The sequence below is a fragment of the Schistocerca americana genome, chromosome 1 (genome assembly GCF_021461395.2).
Source record: "Schistocerca americana isolate TAMUIC-IGC-003095 chromosome 1, iqSchAmer2.1, whole genome shotgun sequence".
In the NCBI taxonomy this organism is placed as follows: domain Eukaryota; kingdom Metazoa; phylum Arthropoda; class Insecta; order Orthoptera; family Acrididae; genus Schistocerca; species Schistocerca americana.
In genome coordinates, this window is record NC_060119.1 from 822,100,078 (window position 1) to 822,118,099 (window position 18,022).

General features: G+C 38.4%; 1 protein-coding gene across 2 annotated transcripts in view; it reads left to right on the forward strand.

Annotated features, from left to right (window-relative positions):
- Positions 1-9,886, forward strand: part of LOC124613040 (circadian locomoter output cycles protein kaput-like) — a 118,908-nt gene extending 109,022 nt beyond the window's left edge. For both annotated transcript variants that reach the window (XM_047141611.1, XM_047141620.1), the window contains exon 17: positions 4,906-9,886. In XM_047141611.1, the coding sequence (XP_046997567.1) occupies positions 4,906-5,013 (108 nt within the window). In that variant the 3' untranslated portion in view covers positions 5,014-9,886. The remainder of the gene's footprint in view (positions 1-4,905) is intronic.
- The last annotated feature ends 8,136 nt before the right edge of the window (positions 9,887-18,022 follow it).

The window sequence follows — 18,022 nt, forward strand, 5'->3', positions numbered from 1 at the left end:
GTCATCATCTGTTTCAATGCCATCATCATCCCGGAGTGTCTGGATTTGCTGTTTCGAGCCACTTACTGATTTAATGTAAGACCAGAACTTCCTAGGATTTTTTGTCAAGTCGGTACATAGAATTTTACTTTCGAACTCAATGAACGCTTCACACATAGCCCTTCTTATGCTAACTTCGACATCGTTTAGCTTCTGTTTGTCTCAGAGGTTTTGGCTGCGTTTAAACTTGCAGTGAAGCTCTCTTTGCTTTTGCAGTAGTTTCCTAATGTTGTTGTTGAACCACGGTGGGTTTTTCCCGTCCCTCACAGTTTTACTCGGCACGAACCTGTCTAAAACGCATTTTATGATTGCCTTAAACTTTTTCCATAAACACTCAACATTGTCAGTGTCGGAACAGAAATTTTCGTTTTGATCTGTTAGGTAGTCTGAAATCTGCCTTCTATTACTCTTGCTAAACAGATAAACCTTCCTCCCTTTTTTTATATTCCTATTAACTTCCATATTCAGGGATTCTGCAACGGCCTTATGATCACTGATTCCCTGTTCTGCACTTACAGAGTCGAAAAGTTCGGGTCTGTTTGTTATCAGTAGATCCAAGATGTTATCTCCATGAGTTGGTTCTCTGTTTAATTGCTCGAGGTAATTTTCGGATAGTGCACTCAGTATAATGTCACTCAATGCTCTGTCCCTACCACCCGTTCTAAACATCTGAGTCTCCCAGTCTATATCTGGTAAATTGAAATCTCCACCTAAGACTATAACATGCTGAGAAAATTTATGTGAAATGTATTCCAAATTCTCTCTCAGTTGTTCTGCCACTAATGCTGCTGAGTCGGGAGGTCGGTAAAAGGAGCCAATTATTAACCTAGCTAGGTTGTTGAGTGTAACCTCCACCCATAATAATTCACAGGCGCTATCCACTTATACTTCACTACAGGATAAACTACTATTAACAGCGACAAACACGCCACCACCAGTTGCATGCAATCTATCCTTTCTAAACACCGTCTGTGCCTTTGTAAAAATTTCGGCAGAATTTATCTCTGGCTTCAGCCAGCTTTCCGTACCTATAATGATTTCAGCTTCGGTGCTTTCTATCAGCGCTTGAAGTTCTGGTACTTTACGAATGCAGCTTCAACAGTTTACAATTACAATACCGATTGCTGCTTGGTCCCCACATGTCCTGACTCCGCCCCACACCCTTTGAGGCTGTTGCCCTTTCTGTACTTGCCCGAGGCCATCTAACCTAAAAAACTGCTCAGTCCACGTCACACAACCCCTGCTATCCATGTAGCCACCTGCTGAGTGTAGTGGACTACTGACCTATCCAGCGGAACCCGAAACCCCACCACCCTATGGCGCAGGTCGAGGAATCTGCAGCCCACATGGTCGCAGAACCGTCTCAGTCTCTGATTCAGACCCTCCACTCTGCTCTGTACCAAAGGTCCGCAGTCAGTCCTGTTGACGATGCTGCAGATGGTGAGCTCTGCTTTCATCCCGCTAGCGAGACTGTACAATATTAATGTGGTTTGCGTGCTATCGCAGAGTACACCTTTTTCTTTGTTTGGATTATTTGAAGATGGGTCCTGATACGGGAAACTGGTCATCAATTAAACAAAAGTAACTGAATTTTGCAACTTTGGCTGTTTTCTACAGCAAACTGGTTAACTCAAGTTGCTGTCCTGTTATTAATCCAGTGTGCTGGAAATCCAAAAAGATGAATTTTATAGCTTCTTGTTTCTGTAGCAGAAATTAATGCTGTCCTGTAAGATACCTGCCACACCAACCATTCGGAGCTCATCACATATTTGGAAATAAACACCCAAATACTTATTTCATTCTTCGACCTCTAATCAGACAGAAATGTTAACATCATTTATTGCAGAACATACTTGTTTTACACTTTCGGATTTTTCCCTTTACTTTTAGTGTAAAAAGTGGTAGAGTCATAAGCTGAATGATTCATGATGTTTTTGGCAGTGTTCGTGCCCACCTCCTTCCAAATATTTGCATTACGTTCATAACAAAAGACCCAGACTGTGTTGACAATGCTACGATGGAAAAAAATACATACTAGCATGCAGTGGGACACAAACCTACATCCATTCATATCATAAACCACGAAAATATCCATTAGATTACGGCTTACTCATTCGGCTACTGTCTTAAGTCTCAGTGATCACATTTCTTCAAGCCTTATATTGTTGCTGCATTAGTAACCACATTTAATGAGCAGGATGGTGTGTTAGTGGTAGATTTTCATTGCGCCATTGCTTTGAAATGGCATACTGTGACACATACAATACAAAAGAAATAAATAATTGAAATTCACACAATGGTATGCGCTTGCAAAAGTCGATAGTCAGAAGGCCACTAGTGACGTCACAACTGCAAAAAGTAGTGCGACATTTGAACATGGAACATTTCAACATTAAATATGTTACTGACATCATTAGATTTACGACACTTCTTACGAGGAAACGGAGAAAATTTGTTGAAAAACACTGATTTTGTGTTACTTCCTTAAAAACTGCCAAAATCGCATTACTTCCTTAAAAACCACCAAATTCACGTTATTTGTCACATTATCTTTCAATCCAATTTTATCGGTTCCTAGTGATTCATTTTATTGGAAGCCAAACAAATAAGTTTCTGTGAAGCACTGCCTTGAGATTAAGCATAAAATGAGATACAGCAAGACTAATATCATGATTCCAGCTTTTCTGATATGGGAGTCTGTTACGGTAGGAGCTTCAGGAAATCTAATAGTTAGCGTTGAACTTATGTAAGGGACATACTTTTCTTTGAACAACAGTGCCGTTGTCAGAAAACATGCGTTTAAAGGGTTACCGTATTTACTCGAATCTAAGCCGCACTTTTTTTCCGGTTTTTGTAGTCCAAAAAACCGCCTGCGGCTTAGAATCGAGTGCAAAGTAAGCGGAAGTTCTGAAAAATGTTGGTAGGTGCCGCCACAACTAACTTCTGTCGTTGAATGTATGTAGCGCTACGCAGGCATGCTTCGCAGGCACAAAGACAAATACTGGCACCAAAACCTCTGCGTCAGTAAATAAATTAAAAAAAGGTGGAAGACGAGCTTTTTTTTTTCTCCGCCCCGAGTTTCGACCACTGCATTTTCATACATTATCCAACGAAGTAAATACAAATTCGTATTGTTCCTCTTCGAACGTAGCAGCATTTCAATGTACTATGAAAATCCGACTGGCAAGACTGTTTGGGATATTTGTCAATATAGCCAACTCTGCTTTCTGAATTTTTTCCTAACTGTGAGAAGAAATGGTTGCTAATAGGAACTTTTATGAATTGTGAATCACATGCAGTATTCTCTTCACCATAAGAATAATACGAATATAAACATTTTGCCATGTATTCTTTCGTGTTTGCTGCTATCTCATTTAAATCCTGTCTGCCTAATAAACTACGAAACTAGAGTGAGACAACAGCAGACGCGGAAGAATATACATACCATGTCATGTTTATATTCGTATTATTCTTATGCCTAATAGTGATACAGTCAAAAATGAAGCACGGCAATTGACTAGATTTTTAAATCTAAGGTGACTCTAATTTCTGTGCACAATGTACTAAAGAGGCGTCTGCAAAGATTTTCAAACGGAAAAAATTTTCGCTAAATTCTCGTTCAGAACATCTATCATACGCAGTCTATTATTTGATTCTTGTTAATCATTATCAAAGAAAGCAGCAGTGTAAGTAGCAACGAATAGCAGTCTCATGCCATTGTTTCGCTAATGAGACGATTCCTCTCTTTGTTTTTTTTTTTAGTTGTAAGCGGCGGTAGCGTGCTCAAAAGCAAGCCATGCCGCGAGCGGCGACAGGCCGTAAACCCTCATTTTCAGAATGCGACAAACAATGCATGACACAGTACAGTAATGCATTTTCAGCTTTGAGTGACGGAAACACCTATAACAAAGAGAACTGCACTTGTCAGATCAAAGAAAAATAAGCAATCAATTCAAACCAGACGAAGCACATGAAAAAGGAAGGGTACGGAGCGCCTGACGCATAACAACGGCTACCTGGTAAAGCTTAACTGCTAAGCTTACGACTCGAACCAAACTACTACAGCTGTATGTCATTCATTCAACCTAAATTGTGTCTCATATTACAATGGACCAAGTTTGTTTCGATTTGGAAGTGCGGCCTAAAACTTTTCTCTCCCCTTGAATTTCAAGTCTCAGATTTCAGGTGCGGCTTAGATTCGGGAAAATTTTTTTTCCTCTATTTCGAGTCTCATTTTTCAGGTGCGGGTTAGATTCGAGCGCGGCTTAAATTCGAGTAAATACGGTAGCTTGTGTTCGGAAATGAACTGTGATATAAATAGTTGCACATTACTAACGATTACTCATCATCTGATTGGATTTCAGGGAGCATTCATGTTTAAGACCAGTTCTCACAGCATTTGATGAAAACACTTGTATAAGACTGGTCATCAAAATATTCTGGCCTAAGTGTAATTGTCAACCTGATTGAATACCAAGAAATACATCTTCTGTCAAACTTGTTGAGAAAATCCTAGAAATCACATCACTTCTTTGCTCATTATCTTAATAAGTCATTAATGACAATTTCCTTACATTCCTCTGTTTTGCAAGGTATCAGCAATTATTAATATTTTTGAGCTTAATAAAAATTCTGTTTCCTGCTGTCCACTATTTTTTTATCCACAATACATATAATGCACATAAAATGAAATAATTTTGTCATGTCATGCTTGTAATATTTTTGTTATTGCTTCTTTTATTGTAAATTTCATAGTTAATTGAGGGTTATAAATGTGATTAATAGCTGTGAATATCTTTGATTCTGTGATGATAATAACTTTTAATTTAATTTTTCACTGTCACTCATATTACTTTGTGGCTTCAGGCGAATTTGCAAGCTCATGGAGCAGAGGAACCAATACCTTTTCAGCTTTCTCAGCAACAAGCACAGTTGCTCTTTTCATCTCCTAATTCTGGACAACAACAACAGTGACCAAATGGTGAATTTCTCTTAACATAAACAACACTAGTAATTTCCAGACATCAGATACAGGTTATTAATATCAAGAAATGTTATTTGTAGGATACAGCTACTGTAAAATTCATGTTATGTTTTGTATTTCTATTGTATATTGAAGATAATGTACAGGGTCTTAAAGTTGTTTGTATATAATATTGTATAGAATTTAAAAATGAGAAATATTTTTGTGATAGTAATACATCAATGCTGTGAACAGATGCATTCCTTTATTATACAAAATGAGATGTGTAAGTATTGGTATTAGATGTTGTACAGTAAATGTTGGAAGTTACGAATTCATTTCGACAAATATATAAATTCCTGATATTGCCTGTTATACTTGTTTTACCCTAAAGTTTCTCATTTGTAAGTTGCCAGTTATCTTTCATGTCTGCCAGTAATTTTTCTTGATGGAGGGTTGTAAATTTTTTTTGCTAGTAGTTTTTCTTGCCAGATTTGCACTGTAAATATTTATTTATCTAACAGTAGTCAAACAATTAACAGTAAAGTTAAGTTTTACTTCTTCAACTCCAGTCATTTTCTTTGTATTCCCTTTGAAAAATGGGAAAAGAGTTTAGGAATATTATGGGGAGCACAGCAGAAGACAAAGACAGTTGGCTGTCAGCAAATTTAGTGAAATTAGACAGGAGAGGAATTATGTGAGAAATGAAAAGACAGGAAATATTTGGATAAGGCTAACGGAGGAAGTAGGGTATGCCGAAGAGGCAATTTCTACCTTTTAGGCCGGAGAAGCTGATGCTGAAGAGGGATTTTTTGGGAGGGGGGAGGGGAGGTTAGAAGCACATGGCATGTGTTAAAACAGCTTCTGAAGCTGTTACTGCTGCCATTTGCAGTGTGTTCAACAAATGGGTTGTTGATATTGTGCTTAGCCTGTGTATAAACCATAATTTTCTGATGTAGGGATTGGTACTACAACGTACAAACACTGACGTCTAAGTTTTCAAAAAGAGTGATATTTCAGGTGTTGAGTTATTGATGGGCACTTAAACAACACTGAGAATATTGCTCAGCTTCCAAAAAAATCCTTATTCAGAGGTAACAGAATACACTTACATTCTTGTGCAGTACTAACATCCTAGTTGACTACATTGTGCCAGCACTGCATCTTGACTGGGGTGAGGGAGAGTGTCAGATGAAAAGGCTGAGGGGAGAAAGGAGGTGTGGAATGAGAGGAAGGGTTGGACGGAAGAGTGGCTAACAGCTGAGATGGAGAGGCAGCAAGCTCACGAGATAGGAATGTGATTTCGGGAATCTCACTCTGATGCAGGCAGGGGTTATTTTGTGCTGTGCACAATGGTGATGAGTGGATTGAAAAAGGAGGAGGTAGAACAGAGGAAGTGGGAGATGTGAGTGTAGAATGAGTGCTGTGCGATCGTGAGGACAGGAGTGGAGGTGGGTTTGGGACAGGAACTAGTGTAGATTGAGGACAGGAGCATTGATAGACAGTGTTGTGAGGATAATTCTCATCAACAGATGGCTTGAGGTAAAGCAGCCATTGAAGCTGAGGATGATGTGCTCAGCACCACTGGGTGGTCAACTCAGGTCTTGCCCACAGTTTGGGGTGGCCATTCAAATAGGTGGACAGCTGATCAGTTGGCAGGTCCACATAAAATATTATGCAGTAGATCTGGTGGGATAGGACTGATTCCAGATGTGTCATCAGTCAGGCCTTGCACCTAGGTTTTCCAAGGAAGAATAACCCATGCTGCCAGGGATTGGGAGTAGGTGTAATGTTAGCATAAACTAGGATATTTTGTAGAATGGGTGGTAATGGAATATCACTTTGGAGGCAGTGGGAACAGTTGTAGGTAGTATGTTCCCCAGTATCGGGCACAATGATTAGTAGTCGAATTTGAACATCTTAACCATATTTTTCACCATGACTTTGACTGCTTATCATCATGCCACTGGTATCGTATTCCTATTTTTGTGCATGCGCTGCCTCTTGCTCCCGACCATTAGCCACCTTTCCCTCGAACCCTCTCTTGCCTCCGTTCTCCTCTTGCCTGTCAACCGAGTCAAGCTATAGTACTAGAACTGAGTAATTGACCAGGACAATGTAGGCATACAGGTATTATGTATTTGTGTGTATGTATATCTGTTAGCTATGAAGAAGGATTTTTCCAAAAGCCCAGCAACATTCTCAGATGTGTTTAAGTGCCTATCAACAACTCAAAGCCTCGGCTATATGATGAATTGTTATATTTGCTCCTTCCATTATTTATATTCCACTAAGGGTTGTCTATTGCTATATGTGTGAAGAGTGGTAAGAAGATGCAAGCAATAAAATAAAATGTTCTTTAGTTTGTGCAAAAACAATATTGTTGGTTTCTGCTTTAGTGGAACATTTTGGAACTGTTGCCTAGTATATCTTGCAACAAGCACAACATAATGCTATGTCTGTGTAATTTTTCTTGCCCACTCAGTCACACTGTGGACTGTTTCATTAAATTTCACAGCTAGAATTTGAGCGTATGACTGAAATAAAGTGCAGTATCTTACAAATGCACTAATATGAATTATAAACATTAAATTATTACTAAAAGGTTGATAAATAAATATGATAACAATTGAAAATAAATATGAATATTTCAGTATTAAAAACGGGGGAGGGGGGGACTTTCTGTTTGTCCTCACTTTGCTATCTGCCACTGTCTTTACAACTACCAAGAAAGGGAATTTTGTACCTAGAAGCCTCAGAATTAACTCTGCATTTTCCAAAGAATTCTAAAACAAGCAACAGGATGGCTTATAATAGTGCACACTGTTGCTTGTCATAGTATTTCTTATTGGCAAAATATGTGATGCAAGCACTTTGTGAAAGGCTGTCATTTGCATTCTTGCCATTGTAATACACTAATTAAAACAGCTACATTTCACATGTGCTCCACATAATATTAGAAATTGTGAAATTTATTTCTTCTACTAATGTTCAAAAGCTAAGCAATTTACTATGTACCTGCCTGCTGCTCAGCAGCTCCAACATTTGACATTTGCCAATTTTTCTTACATACATTTTGATTCTATCCTGTATTGCAGACCAATATGTATTTATAAATCACAGTTGATGTATGGATGTGTAAATGATTTTATTGCCTTCCTTTTATAAGATTATAGAGGCATTGATTAATTATTGTTTCTCATTCATTTAGTTTTTAAAGGAAAGTGGTCAGCATCTCAGCTTGCCCATGAAAATGCTAGAGTCAAATGAAATCATTCAAAATTGTACCTAGTTTCTAAGTTTGACTGTTTTCAGAACACTAAGCAGGCATTGATATGTGTGAATTTGCCACAAATCACTTGTATCTCTATATTGTAAAAAAAACAGTATTTTTTATTGAGGACAACAGTTGTAGATTTATCATGAAAATTCATATTAAGTTGTTCTCATTTGACAGTGTGCACTTTCAGTTACTGTCTGATACAGTGAGATATAATTGGCTTATTTTTTCCATCAATGTGCCATTGACACACATGCCTGGAAACGTACAACTTCACTGTGCTGTGTTACTTGAATAAAATTATTGTTATGTTGTTTGTTAGTTTTGTATTTGTTAATAGAATGGCAGATTTTATTTTTTTGTTGTTATTGATATTTTTTTAATATTTTTTCTTTGGAAAGTCTGACAAATTACGTGTGTAATTAATGTGTACATAGAATGTATTTGCATTCATTTCCAAAGTGCAGTCAACATGCTCTCAAAAAAGTCTTAATTGAAAAATCCTTTCATGTGCACTATATATGTATATGTTATGGACATATGCAAATTTTATTGATTGTAACAACTGTAGTGTAAAATTGTGGAACATAAGGTAATTGCAGGGAAGTAAAGCCATCTTTTGTTTTCCATGTACCGCCAAACGGGGTGATTTCGGACACTGGGGCGAATTCCGACAGTATAGCTTATTTGCTCTTTGCCACTGCATAGAAACAGAGAGTTACTTATTTTAACGTCCGTGCACCAGTTATTTTAAGTGCAAGATTGTATGTATTGCTTTCCACAACTTTTATTTTGCGTCAATTGTTCCCCTAGATGAATAATTGATGAACAGTCTCAGTGTTAAAAATCCATGCATTATTGTGAAGTGGAAACTTTCTGTTGTTGTGCCGACTGATAAGTTATTGTTACCTTAATTGTCGACATGCTCAGTAGCTAACAGCATTGAGACAATTTCTGTGCAAGTTTGTTGAGTTTCTCTTGCAAGGTTATAAAATAACGAAGGTTTTTGTAAAACTGTGTACTGTGTGGGGTGATTTCAGACAATGCCAAGAACATATAAGAGGTGCTGGCAGTATGGTGTAATTTTGACCCGGAACTTTTAGATAAAGCTGTTCGTGATATTCAGAGTGGTAAATTATCATACAGAAAAGCATGTGATTTGTATGGTATACCTAAATCAACCCTACAAAATAAAGTGCAGGAGGCACATCCAAAAAAATTTGGGAGGACAGCCAGCGCTAAATAAAGAAGAAAAAGTGTTGAAGCAAGGTATCTTGAGGGCTACACTTTGGGGATTTCCCTACACTACATTGGATATTAGATATTTAATTAAAGGCTACCTTGATAAATCTGGCCAAAAAGAGAAGAAATTTCGTAATAATTTGCCAGGAGAAGAATGGGTGCATTTATTCCTCAAACGACATCAGAACATCTCACTGTTCGCTTAAGCGAAAATATTAAAGGAGCTCATGCAGGAGTGAACAAAGAGACTGTTAAGATGTTTTTCTCCAATATCAAGGCAAAGCTGGAAAATTTCCCACCTAGCAACATGATCAATGTGTAAAATGTCACCAGAATAAAAAAAAAGGCATGTAGAATTTTTAAAAAAAGGCAGTAAATGTCCAAATTTGCCCTCTATATACTGTAACTTCAGACAGAGATTTAAAAAACACGTGTCCGAAATCACCCCAATCCATGGGATGACTTCGGACACTTTATTTAACTGCCTCAGATAAATACACCTACACATACACTTTCTGGTTCTGGGATATTTTATTCATTACACATATACCCTGCCACTTCCATAACAATCAATTTAATCTGACAATATATACGAAAGTTACAATCAAAATAACGACAAAACCGTCCGAAATCACCCCGTTTGACGGTATATTAACTGTTTGTTCATCAGTAAAAAAAATGAAGACATTGTTATTTTCGTATAGCCAAATTAAAACATATATTTTTAGAACTTTTTCAAAACCTGTGACTGAAAAATGAAACTAATTTTGCATGAAATATATGAATAATGAAATACATACTTTTAGCAGTTGGAGTAGTTTATACCAGAAGCAATGCATTGTAGTACCTAAATCTCATTCATTTCAGTGCTACAAATTTTGTTGTAAAACAGTGGTGTAATCTCTTGTATAAAAAATACCATTTACACTCTTTCGTTCTTTGTAGATAACTATGTATGTTTTTACAGTCAGTAGAGTTTATTTTCACCTTTACACCAAATTTAGTTTGAGAAAAAGAGAATGATCTGCATTATACACCTTGTTTGTTTTACTGCAGGTGTCTTGTGTTATTGTTTTGTACCTTTCAGTTCAATTACAAATTATTGTGTGTAAAGTCACTTATTTATTATTAATGCAGTATACTAAAATTAAATGTATTTAAAAGTAATAATTGCTGGACAGCTTTTAATACTGTTTATGTGAACAGCGACAGAAAATGGCAAAGGGACTGAGAATCTCTTCCAGTATGTTAAGCTGGAACTGCACATGAAGAAAACTGTGTAAAGTTCGCTTGTTATATTTTTGTAGTTAGTATGTAGTTTTGAAGAATATTCACACTGCTTTGAGACATCTATGCTGATAATTCCTCTCTGTCATTTTTTGAGTCTCACTGGTCTAAGCCATTTGCTCCTGATGACACCATTGAAATGTAATTTCACAGATTGTCAGATGCCTCATAAGTCATCTCTCTCCAGTGTCCAGTTGACGACTGTTTGCTGCTTTAAACAATTTTTGAATAACTCAATACAACACCATTGAAGTTTATCCTCATTTTATGCTTTGTTTTCTCTGTCGAAAGTAACGAAACATACACAACTGTACACAAGTGACTTGCTTGACTGTAACTAAGTGTGTAACTGTCTTTTGTTGTGCCTGTCTGCAACTCAATATGTAATCGTTACAATGAGAAACAAATTATCCTTTTCATAATATTGTTGAAATTCCAACATGGGATTTCCATAGTTTCACTTAAAAGTTTGGTCTTCAAACCTACTAAGTAGCTTTCGTGGGATAGTTTACCAGTTCAGTTTTTTCAGCATCACCATGATGCTGTCCCGTGAGTCAATCAAATGCTGCACATCTTTGTGTAAGTTCAATGTCCCCAGTAAATCCTATTTGTTGTGGGTACAGTACACTAGAACAGTATTCTAGGATAGGTCGGTCACATGAATGTTTTGTAAGCAATCTCCTTTGTGCACTGATTGCATTTCTGTAGTGTTATATCAATGAATCAAAGTCTATTACTGACTTGACCTATGATTGAGCCTAAGTGATCATTATATGTCATGGCCCTATTGATTGTTACCCCCAAGTAATATATGTGAGTTAATTGATTCCGACTGTGACTTAAAGCAAGTTCCAGTCTTTGCACTGTTTTGAAATCTTATCAGGATCCAAATGATCATTATTGCACTTTATTTCAGACAATACTTCATTATAGATAACTGCACCATCTGCAAAAAAGTCTGAGTTTGCTGTTAATATTAAGGAAGGCTGCAGGCTTTTGTGTCCTGTGACATTGATGATAGGAAGAACAGCTTGTTATAAATGTGGAAGTAACTTCAGATGCACCTCAGGGAACTATGGAAAGATACTTGCTGTTCATATTGTATATCAATGATCTTGAGGACTAAATTAATAGTAAAGGTAGAAGCTTCCTAGTTGTTACTTTCCGACACTTTCCTCTTCAATTTCTCATACAGTCGATGGTTGGACCTATCTGCTGGGATTCCTAACAGATGGAGAAGCTGCTTCCTCATCTTTCTTATTAGCATAATTAATAATATTTCATTTGAAAGCCCTGTCTATGGACAAACCAACATTGATATTGGCCTTCATTTGTTCTTTAAAAAATCCAAACTATTATTGTCACTGTCATGAATGGCATGTGAAGATAGATTGTTCAGCCCTGCTTGCATCTGGTCTGGGTAGTGGTGTGAACTGGTATCTAAAGACCTGTCAGTGTTTGTCATATCTTGTATAGACCAACACATTCAGGAGTAAGAGACTGACCTCACACTCTACCTTCAAGGGGAAATTGATGCTGGGATGAATTCCATTTTCAAAAAACCGTGAAAATGTGCTATGTGGCCTTATAACACATGTGTCATCCACATAGTGGAGCCAATAAGAAGGCCTTAGTGGCACATTACTTAATATCTGTTTTTCAAAATGTCCCATAAAAATGTCAGCCACTAGTGGCAAAATAGAGGAAACCATAGTCGTCGTCGTCGTCATTGTCGGCTGATACTCATATCCGAGTTTTCATTTCTCTCCTGAGATTTCCTTTGTCATGGTTCAGGCATGGAAATGTCTTTGATGGCATAGTAGTCCAGTCCTAGCATGGAATACGCGACCACTGAAATTACAAATGATGGAAGGTGGAGGGCGTGACAGGGGCCTGGAGGAGTTTGCATCTCTGGCGTTTGTCACTCTCCGGTCTATGATGTTCCCGCTCAAAGTTTTGAAGAGCATTTGAGGTAGTTGAGCACCAGCAACTGCGATCTTCTGCTATGGTGGACCAGTTACTCGAATTGATGTTCAAGTTTTTTGGTTTTTCTTATAATGATCCTTATAATGTTTAAGAGGGGCACCTCATGGCCTTTTACCTGCACTCGCTTCACTGTACAGCATTTGATGTGAAAGTCTGTGTCATCTCTCATCCGCTGGACATGCCCAACCCATTTTATTTGGTGCCCAATAATGAGAGCTTCTATACTATTCATTTTTGCTTTCTCTAGAACGGTGGTATTTGATATAAAGTCATCCCATTCCATGTATCTTAGCTTTTGTTGGTTGAAGCATTCTAGTTTCTTCAGATCGCGGCGGTATAATGTCCAGGTTTTGCAACCATAGAGCAGTGTTAGAGATGATAACAGCTTTATAAACCATCAGTTTGGTGTATAGTGGTAGGTCTTTATTCAGGAAGACTCATTTTCTGAGACGACCAAATGCTACATGGGCAGCATGTATTCTGTTCGCCATGTCTTTTTCAGACTAACGCCATCAGCTTATCCATCAAATTTTTCTTTCTTTTATGTTTAAACTATCTCATCAAACACATAGTTAGATCAGGTCACACACATCTCGATGTCTCGGTTTCCCCAACAAATGATATGCTGAAAAGTAAATTGGAGAGTTAATTCCATTCACTATGGGTCTCGGACACCCTTCTTTGTGTATCTTTGGTAGACCATTAAATCTTGCTGACAGAACTGTCTGTTCTAGAGTCTGATAACAGATTTTTATAAATTTTCTATTGTTTCAGTTTGTCAGGTCACTTTTTTCCTTGCAGTACACAGGATCAGCGAATAGTTGTCCCATGTTCTTTTGGTGCATCTACAGCAACCATAACAGCTGTAGCATTACCCTTATCTGCTTTGGTCAAGTGATGCTTTTCTCTCTCATCAATAGCTTTCCTTTCCTTTGCTGGTATGTTGCATTTGGGCAGTTTCATTCACCACAGAATAATAAATATGTCCTGTCATACTTCTTTGGACTGAATCTCCAGAAGAGTAAACAAGGATTCTTTGATGCACTAACAACTTTCATAGATTTAGTTATGAAATTTAGTCCTGTACCCAGAACTGAGGTGGTTCTTTCATCTAATTCCTCTGATGAGAGGTATACAACTATCCATTTTGGATCAAGAATGGTATCTTATTTATGCAATTACAACTTCTAGATCTTCTCTTTTTTGTTTCATTGCATAGAAATCTGATAACCTTATTGCATTATTGAATTTCATTCTGTCTTGAGGTGAGGGAACATTGCTAGTGAAAAATATACAACAGTTGAAATGGAACTAACACAATATAAGCCCCTGGGTATTTGTTGGATTCTTTCATGAAGAAGTGGTTCACTAGCTCTTATGTAGATCCTCGTGGTATTTATTAACTGCACTTGGTGACTGATTCTGACACCAAGAGAGAAAATCCAGATCACTAAGCAAATAACCTCTTCATTCGCAAAAGTTCTCCAGTCTCCTAAAGGTGGTACACTCACCAGACAAAAAATTTGTCACCCCAAGAGAGATTATTACAAGCATAATTTAATACCATGTAATCTGCCCCTTTACTTGATAACTGCCTGGATTTGGTTAGGAAGTCGTCCACAAAGTTGTGCAGGTATATTGCATCCCAGTTAAGCTACTCGCTGAGGTTCTCACTTCACAGTTCCACCAAATAGTGGGTATGCAGATGCCAGTGTTTTATCTGCTGTTCCAGCATGTTCTATAGATTTTCTGTAGTGTTCAAATCAAGTGATTTCGCAGGGCAGTGGAGATGTAATAGGCTGCTGGGGAGTGTTCAGAAAACAAATCACACATACACCAAGCTCAATGAACTTGGCTGTCGCCATCTGTATGTGTCTGTGTGAGCAATAGCCTCTTTTGAGGTGACCGACTCCAAATGTTCATTGCATGCAGATCGCATGACAGTGTTCTCTGCCAACCGATTGGTGTGGACCTACTGTCCACTGCCTGCAACAATTCTTATTGGGTTTGAAAGCAATTTTGATTCACAAGCTAAGAAACACATCTCCAGTCTCTCTATGCCAGGACCATTTTCTAACCATAAGTCTGAGATCGTGTTTCATAGCCATGTGTGTTACACAACTGCTTCCAAACACGTTGGACAGTCTGCTGTGAAACGTCAACAAATCCAGCTACTAAAAAAACCATATGGCCAAACACGATTGCCCCTTTTTGCCACATTGTCATGTCCTTACATTTACCCCTGTTTACATATAGTGTCCATGTGAAACGTGATATTATCACTGATTGCTACTGCCTTATGCTCACATAGAGGCAGTACATGTACAGTTGAGCATGTGACTTGATCATTGCACTGTCTGTAAAGGTGTAATGATTCATCTGTGCTCGTTTTTTGTCTAGTGAGCATGTAAATATCTTGTCCATACAAGCTTTTTATGTAAGTCTGCAGGCTTTTGTGGCCATTGTCATTGAAGGTAAAATCTTCTAATTTGTTACACTGTTTAATTTCTTCATATACAATTGACATTTGAATTCTTATGCTGTGATCTTCTGCATGATCTCTGATGTTCCCAGTAAACTGAACACTGTCAAAGACGTATGGCACATCCATCTATAAATGGGAGGTATCCTGTGTGAATTCTGAAGAAGTGGGGTTATGGGCTGAAATTCTTTCTGATGTTATTGGTTGATCATCATCATTGGATGGAAAACAAAACAGGCAGAGTGAGAGAAGGGGAATGTTTATCATAATCTCATTGCTGTTTGTGTGACCTGATGGAATTAATTCTACATTGAACTATTTTAAGTGTATAGTAGATTCTTTTCAGCAATCTGGAGGTATTGTAATGGATTCAACTTTGTCACCAGTAATAGCTGATATATTTCGGAGCATTTTGAACAACAGGCATTAAGTAATACACCACCAAAGCCTTCTTGTTGGCTCTATTATGTGACTGGCTCATTGTTTTATGACCACATAGCTGTAAAGAACTTGATAGCTCTCAGTTGCGTTTGAGTGAGGTTCATCCCAAGATCAACTTCTTCTTGAAGGTAGGAAATACACTTGGTTTCTCGTTTCAAGATGTATTTGTCTATAGAAGATCTGACAAAACTCTAGGACACAGAATATATAGAATACCTACAAAGACAAATAGGTCTTCGATGCCCCTTTACTTCACCACCCAGCCCAGAAGCAAACAGAGCCTCAACACCAGTTCAATGTTGTATTAGTGACAATAACAGCTTGGAATCGGAGTTGGATTTCTTGAAGAAGACAATGAAGGCCAGCAGTTTATTATTGTTTGTACATAGAAAGAGGTTTCAAATGAAACATTACTGCGACTGCATGCAACATAGTTTCATGGTTAATGTTGCTGGATGGTGTGCTGTAGGTCGCCCTTCCAAATCCCATCACTGGGAAATGTTTGTTATTTAGTATTTCTCATTTCCAGAAGATTCTCAGATTTTTGTATGTTTGTAATGTTTCATATTCTTAAATATTTGAGGTCAGTATAAATAGCAGCACTCTCCATCTAAGAGACAGTTCTATTCTTCCTGTATGTTGATCTGCGTGCAAGCACTATTGCTGGGAGAAACCAAATTTTCCTGGAACATGGTGCAAGTAAGATATTCTCTTGCCCTTGAGGAGGCACTAACATCTTCATGAGTCGTAGCATTGGATGACGAGAATGCCAATATAGAACTTTGCACCAACCCTAGTGGTTATGGGAAAAGTGTAGTTCTGATGAAAATTCAGGAAGGTGCTGAAAATTTGATGGGTTATGTTTCCAGAATACCCTACAATTCTAAGATGGACTACTCTACAATGTAGAAAGAATGCCTTGCAGTTGTTTGACAACGAACATGTTCCAGATTGATTTATTTGGCAAATCACGCACCTTTGTTATAGACCACCATTCTATACACTAGCTGACTGGCCTGAAGGATTCCTCGGGTTGACTGGCAAGGCTGTCACTGTGACTATGAGTATGTCACAGTGGTATACAAAACCTAACACAAACATAAGAACGTTGACAGCACTTCAGTGATTTCTTTGGCACATTACAACAGTATTAAGGAAATCTCATTATCACTGCATTATACAGAGTGGAGAAAAATTGTCATGAAATTTTAACCCTAGATAGCTGATGCCAGTGGGGACCAAAATTGGTAATGTTGTGTAGGTCGACAATGCACAATTTTTAAACTACGGAAACTTGGCACCATGCGCTCCAATTAGCCGCGGGATTGCCCTGTTGCTAGACAACGCATGACCATGAATGCTTTGCCTGCCAGAGATTGGGAATGTATTGTGGTAGCATGCCAGCCTTCCACCCTGTGGACCTGGGGGAGAATCTGCTGGGTCTTAACACATCCATTGTAGTTTCTTGAGAAGACGTACTGGGAACAAACCCATCAGTAGCTGTTAGTTCACATACAGAAAGTCTTTTACAAATTGTGTCCACTTTTAAAAGGTCCTTTTTTTGTAGCTAGGATATCGTTTACTTAAAGCAGGTGCCTGAACTGGCGACCCTCTGATGTGACACAAGTTTGGTAACGTCAAACAGTGTTTTGCCGAACTCTTTCAAAGATTCCTGGCATTGCCCTGATGCGATCGGTGGCATGTTGAATGCAATCCATTAATTCCTCTTCATTTCTAGGTGCTTCGCGCCCAGGTGGCTGAGCTAGAACCTTGAAGAATCCCCAAAGTGCGGTGGCGTGAGGCCTGGTGGTTGCAGGGGCCATGTCCTATGATCACCTCTGCCAATTATCCAGCCGTCGAAGAGTTCATTTAAATATCCGTGCTGTCCTGTTATGTGCAGCGCACCATCATGCTGCAACCACAAGCATAGCCATATGTCCTGGGAAACATCTTCCAGCAAGCCAGGTAGAGTTTCTTGCAAAAAGTGAAGGTAATTTGCCCCAGTAAGTCGAGGTAGTAGACGGACCAGCCCAATCAGATGGTCACCCACAATGCCTGCCCAAATGTTGAGCAAAAATTGTTCCTGGTGTCCGTGGACGCATGTGACGTGAGGAAGTTGGGATATCGTGCAACACGTCGCAGAAATCATCAGCAAAGCCCTAGCCTGTCTTCATAGCCAACCACAGGATTTAGATCTTGGGCAGTGTGGAAACTAAATGGATGCTGGCCGTCATCCCTCAAAACCTCCCAGACTGACCGATCAGTGACCCCATGTTGTGTCCAACCGCTTGACATAGGTGCT